The sequence below is a fragment of the Aplidium turbinatum genome, chromosome 11, assembly GCF_918807975.1.
Source record: "Aplidium turbinatum chromosome 11, kaAplTurb1.1, whole genome shotgun sequence".
NCBI lineage: Eukaryota > Metazoa > Chordata > Ascidiacea > Aplousobranchia > Polyclinidae > Aplidium > Aplidium turbinatum.
This window is the reverse complement of record NC_137482.1, coordinates 8,423,137-8,434,996: the sequence shown is the minus strand read 5'-3', so window position 1 is coordinate 8,434,996 and position 11,860 is coordinate 8,423,137. Positions and strand designations below refer to the sequence as shown.

The 11,860-nt window shown below is 37.3% G+C and overlaps 2 protein-coding genes across 2 annotated transcripts in view; both read right to left on the bottom strand.

The window, feature by feature from the left end:
• The window catches only part of LOC145780156 (protein unc-79 homolog), a 28,963-nt gene extending 28,279 nt beyond the window's left edge, over positions 1–684 (bottom strand). The window contains 2 exon segments of the mRNA XM_082591867.1: positions 10–136; positions 568–684. Coding sequence (XP_082447993.1) covers positions 10–136; positions 568–654 — 214 coding nt within the window. The 5' untranslated portion in view covers positions 655–684.
• A 594-nt stretch (positions 685–1,278) lies between these two features.
• On the bottom strand, positions 1,279–10,894 carry LOC145780155 (uncharacterized). Its single transcript, XM_082591865.1, has 4 exons — positions 10,756–10,894; positions 8,950–9,061; positions 1,949–2,130; positions 1,279–1,493 (listed from the first exon to the last, which is right to left on the bottom strand). Exons 1-4 carry the CDS (start codon positions 10,775–10,777, stop codon positions 1,279–1,281), a joined length of 531 nt encoding a protein of 176 aa, XP_082447991.1. The 5' UTR covers positions 10,778–10,894.
• Between the last annotated feature and the right edge of the window lie 966 nt (positions 10,895–11,860).

Here is an 11,860-nt window from a genome sequence, read left to right as displayed (position 1 = left end):
GAGACTTACTGCAGTGTGATGCGAGATGGTGCTCATTTGCCAATGCTGAATGCAAATGAGGCCAGTAGTGGAAGAGGATCTGTGTTGCATAAACACGAGCCAACCCGTCCGAATACGAAATAACCATCATGATGTCCTGCGAAAATACAGAAAAAGTAAATGCAAAATTGAGTAATTGTGTGAATCTTTATGTTGGTAGTACAAAAAACGCTTCAGACCTTAATCCTTAACAGTATCGCATGGGAACGGAAGCTTTAAACCGTTGAAGTAAGCCCGGATTCAAGAGACTGACAAAATGAAGTTTCTAATTCCTGCTATTGTTTAAATTAATTTGTTCATTTCAACGCACACCTGGGGAGTTGAACTATAGTTGCTTGATCTTGACATTTCTTCATTTACAAAGCCTGGCGTTTATCCAACTGATGGATAGGTTCAAAAATATACATCTGATAGCTTCACTAAATAGAAATCACAAAATAAAAAAGAAGTTAAAATCATTAAAGTTGTATTTCTTGAACGGATAAACAATTAAACATTGTAGGTAATTATGGCATAAAACATTCTTACACTCCACAAGTTTTCTTTGCAAGTCATCAGTGTTTCCATCAATTGAAAATGAAATGACACATCACTGACGTATTCCAATACTAGCATAACAATCCCTGGGATATTGCTCAGACTTTTACGGGATTCGTCTGTCACAACCCCTGCAATCCATAAAAGAGAAGCATATAGAATAAAGAAGCATTTGATGCATAGACCTCACAGAAATTGAGAGCAACTTTGTACTCTTACATGTAAAATAGCAAAATATCATGGAAACATCATTTAAACGCCCAAAGATTAAAACAAATTCCGGTATATATTCCGGTGCATAATTCATAAACAAACTCAAAAAATAAAAAATTAGATGACAGTTATTTAAATATGCAGAGAGAGTACATGTAACAGCCAGGTAAACAATAAACACACAAGAAAAATATCTCTTTGAACTGTTGATTATTATTCTTTACAGATTTAATAAAGTATAGTTTCAAAATTGCAGCTTTTAATTGAAAAGAAATTGTAATATTTCACTTTTAATATACACATGTAATGTCCTCAAATCAAAATTAGTAAGATAACATTTTACTTCACATATTCTAATGTTTGGGATACGGTCCTCACTCCTCAGTTTTAGGGTATGTGCTTACAGTTTTATATACACAGTACACACAACACAATCAAATACTATTTCAGTAGTTTTATCATGGCACCACTGCTTCTCAACATCAATATTCAATTTGCAATACAAAAATGCATGTTACCAAAACAAACTGGAATGATTGTCTTGCACAAAGCCTTCATGATACGTTCCTTTATAAAATCATGCAAATCAGACTGATTGAACTGGGACAGGACGCCGGCAATCTGCAGTGGCAAAATAACTCGCATGTTCTCTTCCACAAACACCGAAGTAAAGCATAGGCATTCCAACACTGATTCAGTCATTTCTGCAAAAAAAAATTTGTTGTGTTTGGGCATCAGTTGCTTTTTTTTTTCAAATATATCTAGTTGTACAATTAACAAAGCTTTGTGCTCAGTTTTAAATTATGTTCAACTTTTTTTTTTATTATATATGTGCAAATTTGTATATTTTAATGTAATAAAAAAAAGAGCTCTAAATGAAGATAAGCTACTAAACTAATATTCAGCAATCGTTGCAAATTTTTGTTTAGGTCGACCAGATGTTGAAACATTTTGTGCATTTTGCTTTTCAAATTAAGGAAATGCTTTCACATACTGTATAGGCCTAATCTTTGAATAGCTTAAGAATTTACAAAAACTTAACATTTTTTGTCAATAGTTTTTCTAAAAAAATAAACAATAAGGTAATCATTGCAGACTTATACCAGTACAGGGACTTCTAATTGAAAAATGAATTGCCGTATAACCAGTCAAAACATACCAATAGCTTGATTTTGTAGCTTGTGCAGTTTACGCATTATATTAGTCAGGGTTTCATGAAGTCCACAATAGCTTATTGGTGGAAAGACATAACGCTTGTCCAAAGGAATTGTGTGAAGATTTTCCGATGTTACTCTTAGATGAGGCGACCCCTGTGCTTGCTGTGTCACAGTTTCAAGGAGGCTTGATAAAATTTAAACAGTGATATTGATAAAAAATCATTCTCAATGAACTAAAAAGTTTTCCAATTTCACAACAACAAGAAAAAGATTATTGCACCATTAAATAGCAATGCACAATGTTCACTTATCCTTGTAACATAATAATTGCTGTTGTTGTTATAACCCTTTAAGGCAGTGGTTCCCAACCTTTTTGTCTTGGTGACCCCTTTAAAAATTTTCGTAGATGCCGCGACCCCCACTTATATTCTTTCCTAAATGCAAGTATATATACTATTAACAAATAATACAACAAAAGGCAGCACTAAAAATGTTTTTCTTGCATTTATTGACAAATCAATGCAATGGTTGACCTTGTAGGTCTGCAGCTAACCGTGAAATTCGAGGTTGCGTGCTAGACAGAGCCAGTCTCATGTCGTCTTCCACATCTATTCTATTTCTTTCCTTCGTTTTCATATGCAGAAGATTTGAAAAACCACTCTCACTTAGATAGGCCTACGTCGTAGCGAAGGGCAATAATACTTGAAAAGCCAGCTTAGAAATCTGTGGGTATGAATTATACATTTTACACCAAACTTGAGAGAGTGACTTTGTATTGCTGGTTCGCAATTGCTAATTGCTCACTTAAATTAAACAACCAGCATTCCAGTCCCAGTTGAAAATATCTATCATTATGATTTCAAAAACACGAAGCTATTGCACTGATGTTATGTTCAAGTTCTCTCTTCCTCCTACACTACAAATAAATACTTAAAACAGACCACAAACTACTAGCACTAGGGCTAATCTCGTTGTAGGATCTCATTGCGATGTGTTTACATCACCAGAAACCGCTTTATTTCGGTTTCATTTCTGTTGAAACTACCGACATGAAATCCAGACCGCCATGAATCTCATTTCGGTCATCGCATGCAAACAGACTAAGAGTCTGACAGACTAACCGAAACGGAAAATTTTCATTTCGGGCGCAATAAAACGTCATGTAAACGTAGCCTGGCACATACTACTAGCGGACCGGTACCTCGGCCTACTTACATTCACTTTTGTTGTTGCATGAGCAACAGCTTCGCGACCCCCTATAAAAAGCTCTGCAACCCCCTTGGAGGTCGCGACCCCCAGGTTGGGAACCACTGCTTTAAGGGATATAATATTTCTAAGAAAGTTTTTTTCCAAATAAATATGTTTTGTAGTTTAAAATGGCAACTTAACTTGAATTTAAGAATTTTTTTTTAAATTTGCTTGTTTGTTTATGATAAAACGGTATGGTACATATGTGCACCATTGTCCCTTAGGGGAAATTTTATTGATAGCTCTTTTGATTATAGTTGCTTCATATGAGGAGCCCTATTGTTTTTCATAAGCACTTTTGCTTTACAGTCTTGTGATTTTAAAGATTTTACCCACACGACTATTCAATGTTAGGTATGTTGGGGTCAACTTAGTCCCATATTCACTCCGTTTATTATGAAAATGTTGTTTCCACGCAATATAACTTGATGAAGGAAATCAGAAATTCCCACATTCATACAGAAACATCTTCCAAGTATAATGGTGACAGTTCAGTAAAGTTAGTCACACTCATGCAGGCCCGTAGCCAGCCGGGGGCCAGGGGGGGCCTCGCCCCCCCTGAAAAAAATTTCACCCCCCCCTGGCAAAATCCCAACATTGTTGAGCAACAGCTGCAATTATAATGATTTTGCCCATTTTCCCGTTGCACAGCTCCAACTGGCCCAATTAACTACAATTGTTTTGTTTAGTTAACAGCTATGATGATTAAACAATTTCGCCCCCCCCCCTAACTCCTCCTTTGGCAACCTCAACAGGTTCAATTCAACCAAGGCCAACACGTGTTAGGTTGGTAAAAAAATTGTCAGAAACTGTGTAAAATAAAAATGTTTTGGGAAAGAATGATAACCTAACAAAGAGGGAATGGATTTCCAGCAGGCCTACAAACCGGTACAAATTAGGCTATACTTAATTCTTACCATTCTTAAATACTTACCATACTTAATTCATACTTAATTCATACCCATTACTTACCATACTTAATTCTAAGGGTCAGTGATAACCAATCTGTGCAGTGATAAACCAAATTTGTGCAGTTAAGCAGTGTTTATTTTTTTTCTTCAATCCAATCAGTGTAAATAAATTTTGTTTCTAGTTTTCTGATCTGTGAAGTGTTCAACCTTGCAGCAGATATTGCTACATTTGAATCTAGCACTGCCGTTTGTGAGTGTGGATTCTCAGTGTTAACAAGGGCTGACGCTCCCACTAGACGGAGCATGTTACAACCAAGACAGGCAAACTTAGTGCTTATGGCCTTTGAACATTCTATATCGAAATCTATCGATTTAGACTTGTTTGTGAGACGGCTTGCATCCAAACATCCGCGACTGCAATTGCAATAGACTAGCTCACGGTTGCATAGGCGGAATGTAATCATATATATCAAAATCCTCGGCACTAGCTTCTTCGAGCCAGTTAAAGTTTTTGCTCGTAACAAGTACCGCTATTTATACAACAAGTCAACAATTGCTTTGTTATGTTGGTCATTGTAATATGGTTGCCGTGATAAGAGACCAGTGTTGGTCTTAACCAGTGGCGTAGCCAAAGGGGGGGGGCTTACAACCCCCCCCCCCCTTTGGCACGCGTGTGACGTCACGATATTGAGAATGATGCTTTCAGTCTCTTTATGCTTGAGCATGATGTTTCAGTCTAAAAAAATTTGCCTAATTTTAAACAAAACTGCATTAAAAGAGCGAGTTGTGCCAATACCTAACATTCAAACATCTCAGCCAGGAATTAGCAACAAGAAAGCATAGAGACTTAGCTTTATTTCCGAAAAATGCTGAAGAAAACATGATCTTATCCTTTTGCTATGCCACCTGACAGCACCATTTTACAGGAATATTCATACCCACATTTTTGTTGAAAATGCTCTCAGAATGCACCAAATTCAAAGTAATTTTTCAAAATTTTCTGGGGGAGGCCCCCCAGACCCCCCGTCGCTGGGTGTCGTCTTAGGCGAACACGCCGTCGGGCTTCGCCCGCCGGCCGTCAAAACCTCTCCTTTCAAAATTCCTGGCTACGCTACTGGTCTTAACACTAAACTGACATATTGCAATTTTTGTGGATACCGGTGTTTAAGAGGTTAAAATGCCAAAATCATTCAAATTTTTTCGGCCCCCCCTAACGAAAAGTTGGCCCCCCCTTGCTCTGCGGTCTGGCTACGGCCCTGCACTCATGGTACAATAAGAAGTAATTTCTACCATTTACAAAGCACAGGTGGACATTGCACTCAACACATATAGGCCATAGGGGGGCAACTCAGCCCCATATTCACCACTTTTATTATGAAAGTGTTGTTTCCATGCAAAATAACTTGATGATGGAAACCAGAAATTCCCACATTCATACAGAAACATCTTCCAAGTATAATGGTGACAGTTCAGTAAAGTTAGCCACACTCATGGTACAACGAGAAGCAATTTCTACCATTTACAAAGCACAGGTGGACACTACACTCAATACACATATTGCTTGTTCTGTTTTAGAGTGTTTTTCTGGTGCAATGTTTGCATATATGTACATAGGCTATTAACATTTGATAATATTAAAGAGCTACGAATCAGCAACAACACGAAAACACACTGCCTACAAGCACCTCAATAAGATCTGAAAAGTTATCTGATATTTCCCCTAAGGGACAATGGTACACATATGTACCATAAAATTTATATGATTTTTTTCAATACTAAAATACTTTCAACAATGGTAAAAACGTTTATATATTACAATCACCGGCGCCGAGTCCCGGGCGGGCGGGCCGCGCCCGCCGGACATTTCAAGAATTTAAAAAAAAAAATTAATGCAATTTTAAGTCCCAAAATATCTGTAACCATCTGCCACCTTCTGATACTAGCCTACTTACCTTATTCACAGAGTTTTGTCGCCATATGATAGGCCCTACTAGACCTACTAATTAAGCGATTAATTTTCGTCAATTATTGCCATTGTTACATTCATGCAACGTTAAACAACGTTGATTCGCCGTTAAACGAGCAAAAGTGTCCGGCCGCGCCGTTTGTCTCCGCTCTGCCACTCGTAGCCCAGTGCTATAAATCAAGTAAATTGCGCAAACCTGCGAGGAACTTCATTTGCGGCAAAAGTCTGACCGCAATTTCCACTGCTTTTACATCGTTTTAACATCGCCAGATGTTAAATCGTTGTAAAAACTGTAGCATTGTTCTTCAAAGGAGTAGTTTTCTCTCAAACGACGTTATCAATTAACTCTGTTGCCAAAATGCTCTATTTTGTGTTCTCAGTCATCACAGTTGCGTCTGTTACGTCACTGATATTAAAGTGTGCACACCTGTTGGTTTGGCCGGATGAAACCGTTGATTGTCATAAGTTGCAATTCTGCTCCTTTGTTATATAACTGTTCTAATTGTAGATTCAATGTAAGCTCGTTTCAATAGCGCAGTTTATCGCTAGATGGCTTCTCGGGAGCTGAATTCAGCGCTTCCACTTTTGTGGTAATTACCACAATTGTGGAATTTTCATCATGCTTGTGGTAAAAATGTGGTAACGAAAAATTTGTGGTATTTTAGTGGTAATATGGAAATTTTGTGTGGAAATGTTGCCAAAATGTGGAAATTATAAATTTTGAAAATTTGACATAAAATATTATCAATTAATAAGAGCATTTAAACTGTTGTCTTCCGAAATCAAACAGATATGCAAAAAAACATTTATAATAGCATGCGGCTAGCATGTTCAAGGTGTCAAGTACAGTACTTTGCTTACCATACTTATTTCGGACGTTTTCATAACTGTTAATAACCGGTACTGTTAATAAACTGAGTACCGGTAGTTGCTTTAGACCATATTTTACACTAATAGTGTAAATATAGCTAAATAATAGCGTTGCCAGAGAAGAAATTCTGTCCTAATGTGAGAAAAGTTTAAAGCTGTTGAAAACAAAAACTTGCATTTTGGATTTTTTTTTAGTTCTGGGAAAAGAGATGAAAACCCTAACCTTATCCCTAAGTCTAACCCTTACTTTAACCCTTCCTAACGTTAATCCTAACTCTGGCAACAGTACACCTGATTGTAACCATGGCAACAAATGGGTAAAAATAGCCACTTTGTTAATGGAAAAGTAAGTCGAAATACGGTTAAAATCGGGAAAAAAATCACGGCAAAAATGTGGTAATCTGAGGACAAATGTGGTAATACAAGTGGTAATCTAGCTTTGTAAAAGTGGAAGCACTGGCTGAATTGCCGTAAAATCGCTTCTGCGTTGCATTACAGCATCTCTTGTGTCGTATCTGTGCGCCCGCTAGGAGCGACTTATCGTATGAACCCACCGATGTATTGTGTGTGTGTTATCGTGTTGTATCAACAATAGTAATGTAATTATGGAACTAGTACAGTATTGCAGTTTTCGTTCTGCAACCCGCACGTACCAATTACAAAAAAACATGCGGAACTGAATTACCAGGACCAGACGTTGTTGCGTACCAATTATATTTATTACTTGTTTCCAAATCGTGTTAGAAGAGACATAGACTTAAATGTAAAACTAGGCTAGCCCAACAACCCAGCAAAATCGCCCTTTTGAAAAACGCACAAAATAACCTTTATGACGTGTCAGTATGTGTTCGCCCGCCCAGCTATTTTGAAAACTCGGCGCCTATGATTACAATACAACAACTATCCTTCATGTTTCGGAATGAAATAGAGCAAACTGCTGCTTGTTGTTTCCACAAACATACCATGAACAGACGTCACCGTGGTACTGCGCTAACTGCTCAAAAACCAACCTCTGAAATGTGTGAAAAATGATCCAGAGTTTCGAAATTCTAATTTTATATTGAACAATCAATGTAGCAGAATACCATAAAAATGTAAAATTAACAAAAAAATGTTTATTTTAGTTGCGGAAGCCCAAAACTTTTATGGTACACATATGTACCATTGTCCCTTAAAAGGGATAAGTGGTGTATGGTGACCATTTTGTAGAGTGTTTGCTTTGTTTAGAAAGTTTCAAACACATGCTTGATTTGCACAGTGACTCTTTGTATCATATCACATCAATTTATTTTGATATGATCTGAACAGTTATTGAGCAAACTGCACAGCGCACACCAAGTGCGTGTTCAAAGCCTGCTGAAAAAAGCGAACACCCAAGAAATGGTCATGATACGCCACTTGTTGATATGGAAAGTTTACAATCAATCAATCAAGTTTATTTCAGCATAGCTCCACTCATTACAATAGCAGAAAATTTAACATATAATATTTTTCATATGGAAGCTACATTATGGAGGCACCAAAAAAACAATGTGGTTATCTAGAAGTCAAGGTGTTATAGATGCATCTTGTGGATGTATAACTTTTCTCACATTGGCATTACACCAGAAAACTTTTGCAATGTGTTAATATTCTCAAAAACAGTACTGACTCAAAAACAGTACTGTACATACAGAAAATTAAACACATACCGTATATAACATTTGAAGTTAAAAGTCGCAACAACAAAAACACAATTATAGCATTTAAGCGCATGCAACTGTTTGCTCCTCACATAAAAATGTGGTTCATGAAAGAGATTGTGAAATATTATTCTACAAATACAGTATAGCCTACTCTTTTCTACATGTCAATTCTTTTGAAAAAACGTTGGCACAATTATAGTTGATGTAATGTAGTTGCCTATGATGTACGGTAATGTACTAGCCTATTTACTAAAAATGAAATGTATATATAGAAAAACCTGATGATTTAAACCTGTGAAGAACCTATGTATATAATTATTTACCTTATTAAAACTTCTTTCAATTGCTGAATAATGCCACAAGCATCTGTTGGATGGGAAACATCAGTTGCAAGACGATTGTTACAATCTTGCAGGTCTCGCACCATTGATGAAACTATAAAAAAATTATAATTTCGCAAACTCAGCATAGCTTATTCTTATTTATAAGGCAGAGAACTTAATCCATGCAGTGTTGCATACTTGTACAAGCTTTAAACCACTATCACAGGCCTAGTCATTGAGATTATTGGTGACACTGTATGGACAACAGTCCTAAAATGTGTTGTTTAACTGCACACCCTGAGAGCCAAACCAACACCGCTTGATTTTGTAGTTCTTTGTGTACAAAGTCAAGCGCTTAATCAACTGTTATTGGGATGGCTGTTGTGTTTCAAAAAACCAACACCAGTGCAGGCAGATAATTTAGAGCTACCCATTCGTTTCTTGGTACATGTGAGTAGCCTACAGGTGGTGTGACTTAGCAGTATTTGAGTCGAGCCATGTACGTTAGCATACAAGCCTTAAAACTCGTATTTTTTCCCGGCAGCCATCGTGGCCTACCAAGAGCTCCTTCTCGGCGGCCAAATCTGAGTGCTTGGAGGCCAAAATACAAATAACGATAGCACAAGTAAATAGAATTAAACTTGCTACAGTGTTAAAATGATCACTTGGCGTTGTTGAAGTCTTGGCGGCGTCCTGCAATAGAATTGCTGTACCACGCAATAACTGCTATTGCGGGACCATCTAACGACACTAAATTGTTGCAACTTCTCGCAGCTCAGTAGATTGTTTCAACTGCATAGCCTACCGCCTTCATAAAACCTGACTATTTATTCCGTTATGATGCTGTTTTTTTTTCGCTGAGACTTTTCGATCATTTGTCCGAAATGACTTGAAAAAATTCGGTTATTTTTGATTTATTTCGATCATTTTTTCTGATGAAAATATTTCCTTTCAAGTAGCTGATACAAACCAAAATTTGCACTTCCTGACTTGCTACAACATTAAGTTTCGCTGAGAAACGTTGTCGTGTTTTATCTGAGAAAAGTTAGAACAGACAAACGTTTCTTCAACGTTCATCAGCAAAACTCAACCTTGCAACACCCGGCCGCAGACATCTTTTATTGCACCAAATTGACTATATATGTAGTATTACGGACATTTTGGACAAATTGACTATATTTTTTTCTGACATTTTGCTAAAAAAATCGGTCAATGACCGAAAGAAATACCCAGTTATGAATGATGTCACCATTGGGGGTGTGAAGTCACTAACCCACAGCGGGAACATTTCTCAACTATGATGACACGTGTTTTCCCCTCCGATTTCAACTAACCTAGTTCTCCTTTTTAACAACGATTCAATGTCCGACAACCTTGAATCGATATAAAAACGACAATATTGCCAGCCGATGTAAACTAGCGCTTCGGATTAACACTTTGTTAAAATAAACGTCGGGAATTGCAAACAAGACTTACAGCGCTGGTGATCGCAACTGGATATATTCCATTTACATACAATAGCAAATGTTCTCGCGCTATACAAGAGTGGTGATTATGCCGCGCTGACCTAATTCTGTATCACTCTTTGATACTACATATTTTCCACATTTAATTCACAATCATTCTAATGCAAAATTAAATAATTGGCTAGAAGAAACCGGCGGCCAAACTTGGCCGACTGAGGAGGTAGCACCGGTGGTCATTCAAGCACTACTTGGCCGCTGGCTGCTTTAAGGCTGCACTGGCTGCTTTAAAGCTGCACATGCATTAATGCATTATATTAAAAGAAAGTAAATTTTTACTTACAATCCTCCAATTTAATGGTCATGGTGCTTTCAGGTTTGACCCACTTGGAATAGAAATGTTTCAATTAGAGTGATTGTAAAAAGGCAAATCTCACAAAATTTCAACATCTACCGCAGGATACACAAAACAGGCATCTCCTACAAAAGTGTTTTTCTGATAATTCTCTATAATTGATCACTTCAGTTTGTCAGAAGAGAGGGAGATGGGAACGTTATGCATAGACACATGATTTGTCAAGCAGTCTTCAGTCTTCGAAATTAGCATATTTTTACTTTGGCAAAAACGTTGCCGAGGCCAAACGGCAAAAGTTGAAATTGCCTCGGCAATTGCTGTAAACGTTTATTACGAAAAAATTGTACGCTACCACAACATGTAAAACGAGAAGCAAAAAATATAATAGAGTAGTCTATCAAGACCGCATTGTTTGATTTGTTGTGATGTAATAATACAAAAAGTAGCGATAAAGCGAGCAACGCTATACCCACACTACCCCACTTATTGCGTAACAACAATCCCCAATAAGAAATGACTACAACGTCATTTCTTAAGACGCTTGAAGCTTAAGCTTGAAGACGCAAAACTGCCCGTTCATGAACGCGCGATGTCATATGATCGGAAGCATTACTTTTCTTTACTGCTGAAGTACCATTTATCCAATTTTGTACTACTTTTTTAACTGGGCCTCGTAGCTTTTCTAATTCCGAATTGTTTCTGTCATAAAATTGTTTACAAATTTTGCATTAACCATCATTAACCATGCATAAAACCATCCTAAACGACTAAATTCAAGCATAAAAGTTGTTATTCTTTAGTCGTGGGGGCCGTAATGTAGCAAAAGGGCCCAGAAAAGTAATCGAGTGCATTGCGCGCGAATTTGGGGCCCAAAGTGGTGATTTAATGCTTTTCGTGCAAAAATGTTCTGTTAAAAGCACCCTAAATTAAATCATAAAAGTTGATTATTCTCCAGTTCGGGAGGGGGAAGCATAGGGTTAGCAAAAGCAAAGTTGAGAAAAACCCTTGAGAGTGTTTTTGGGATTTTTTGTCTTTTTTACTTTGTGTTTTTTAATTTTTGTCCGCCCCGATAGCTCAATTGGTCAGCGCCAGT

Excerpts from the sequence above, each read along its gene's own strand:
- LOC145780155 (XM_082591865.1), bottom strand. The coding sequence starts at position 10,777 with ATGACCATTAAATTGGAGGATT. Across the intron at positions 9,062-10,755 it reads GACCATTAAATTGGAGGATT|TTTCATCAATGGTGCGAGAC; the intron begins GTAAGTAAAAAT and ends ATTTTTTTATAG. Across the intron at positions 1,494-1,948 it reads GCTACAAAATCAAGCTATTG|AAATGACTGAATCAGTGTTG; the intron begins GTATGTTTTGAC and ends TTTTTTTTGCAG.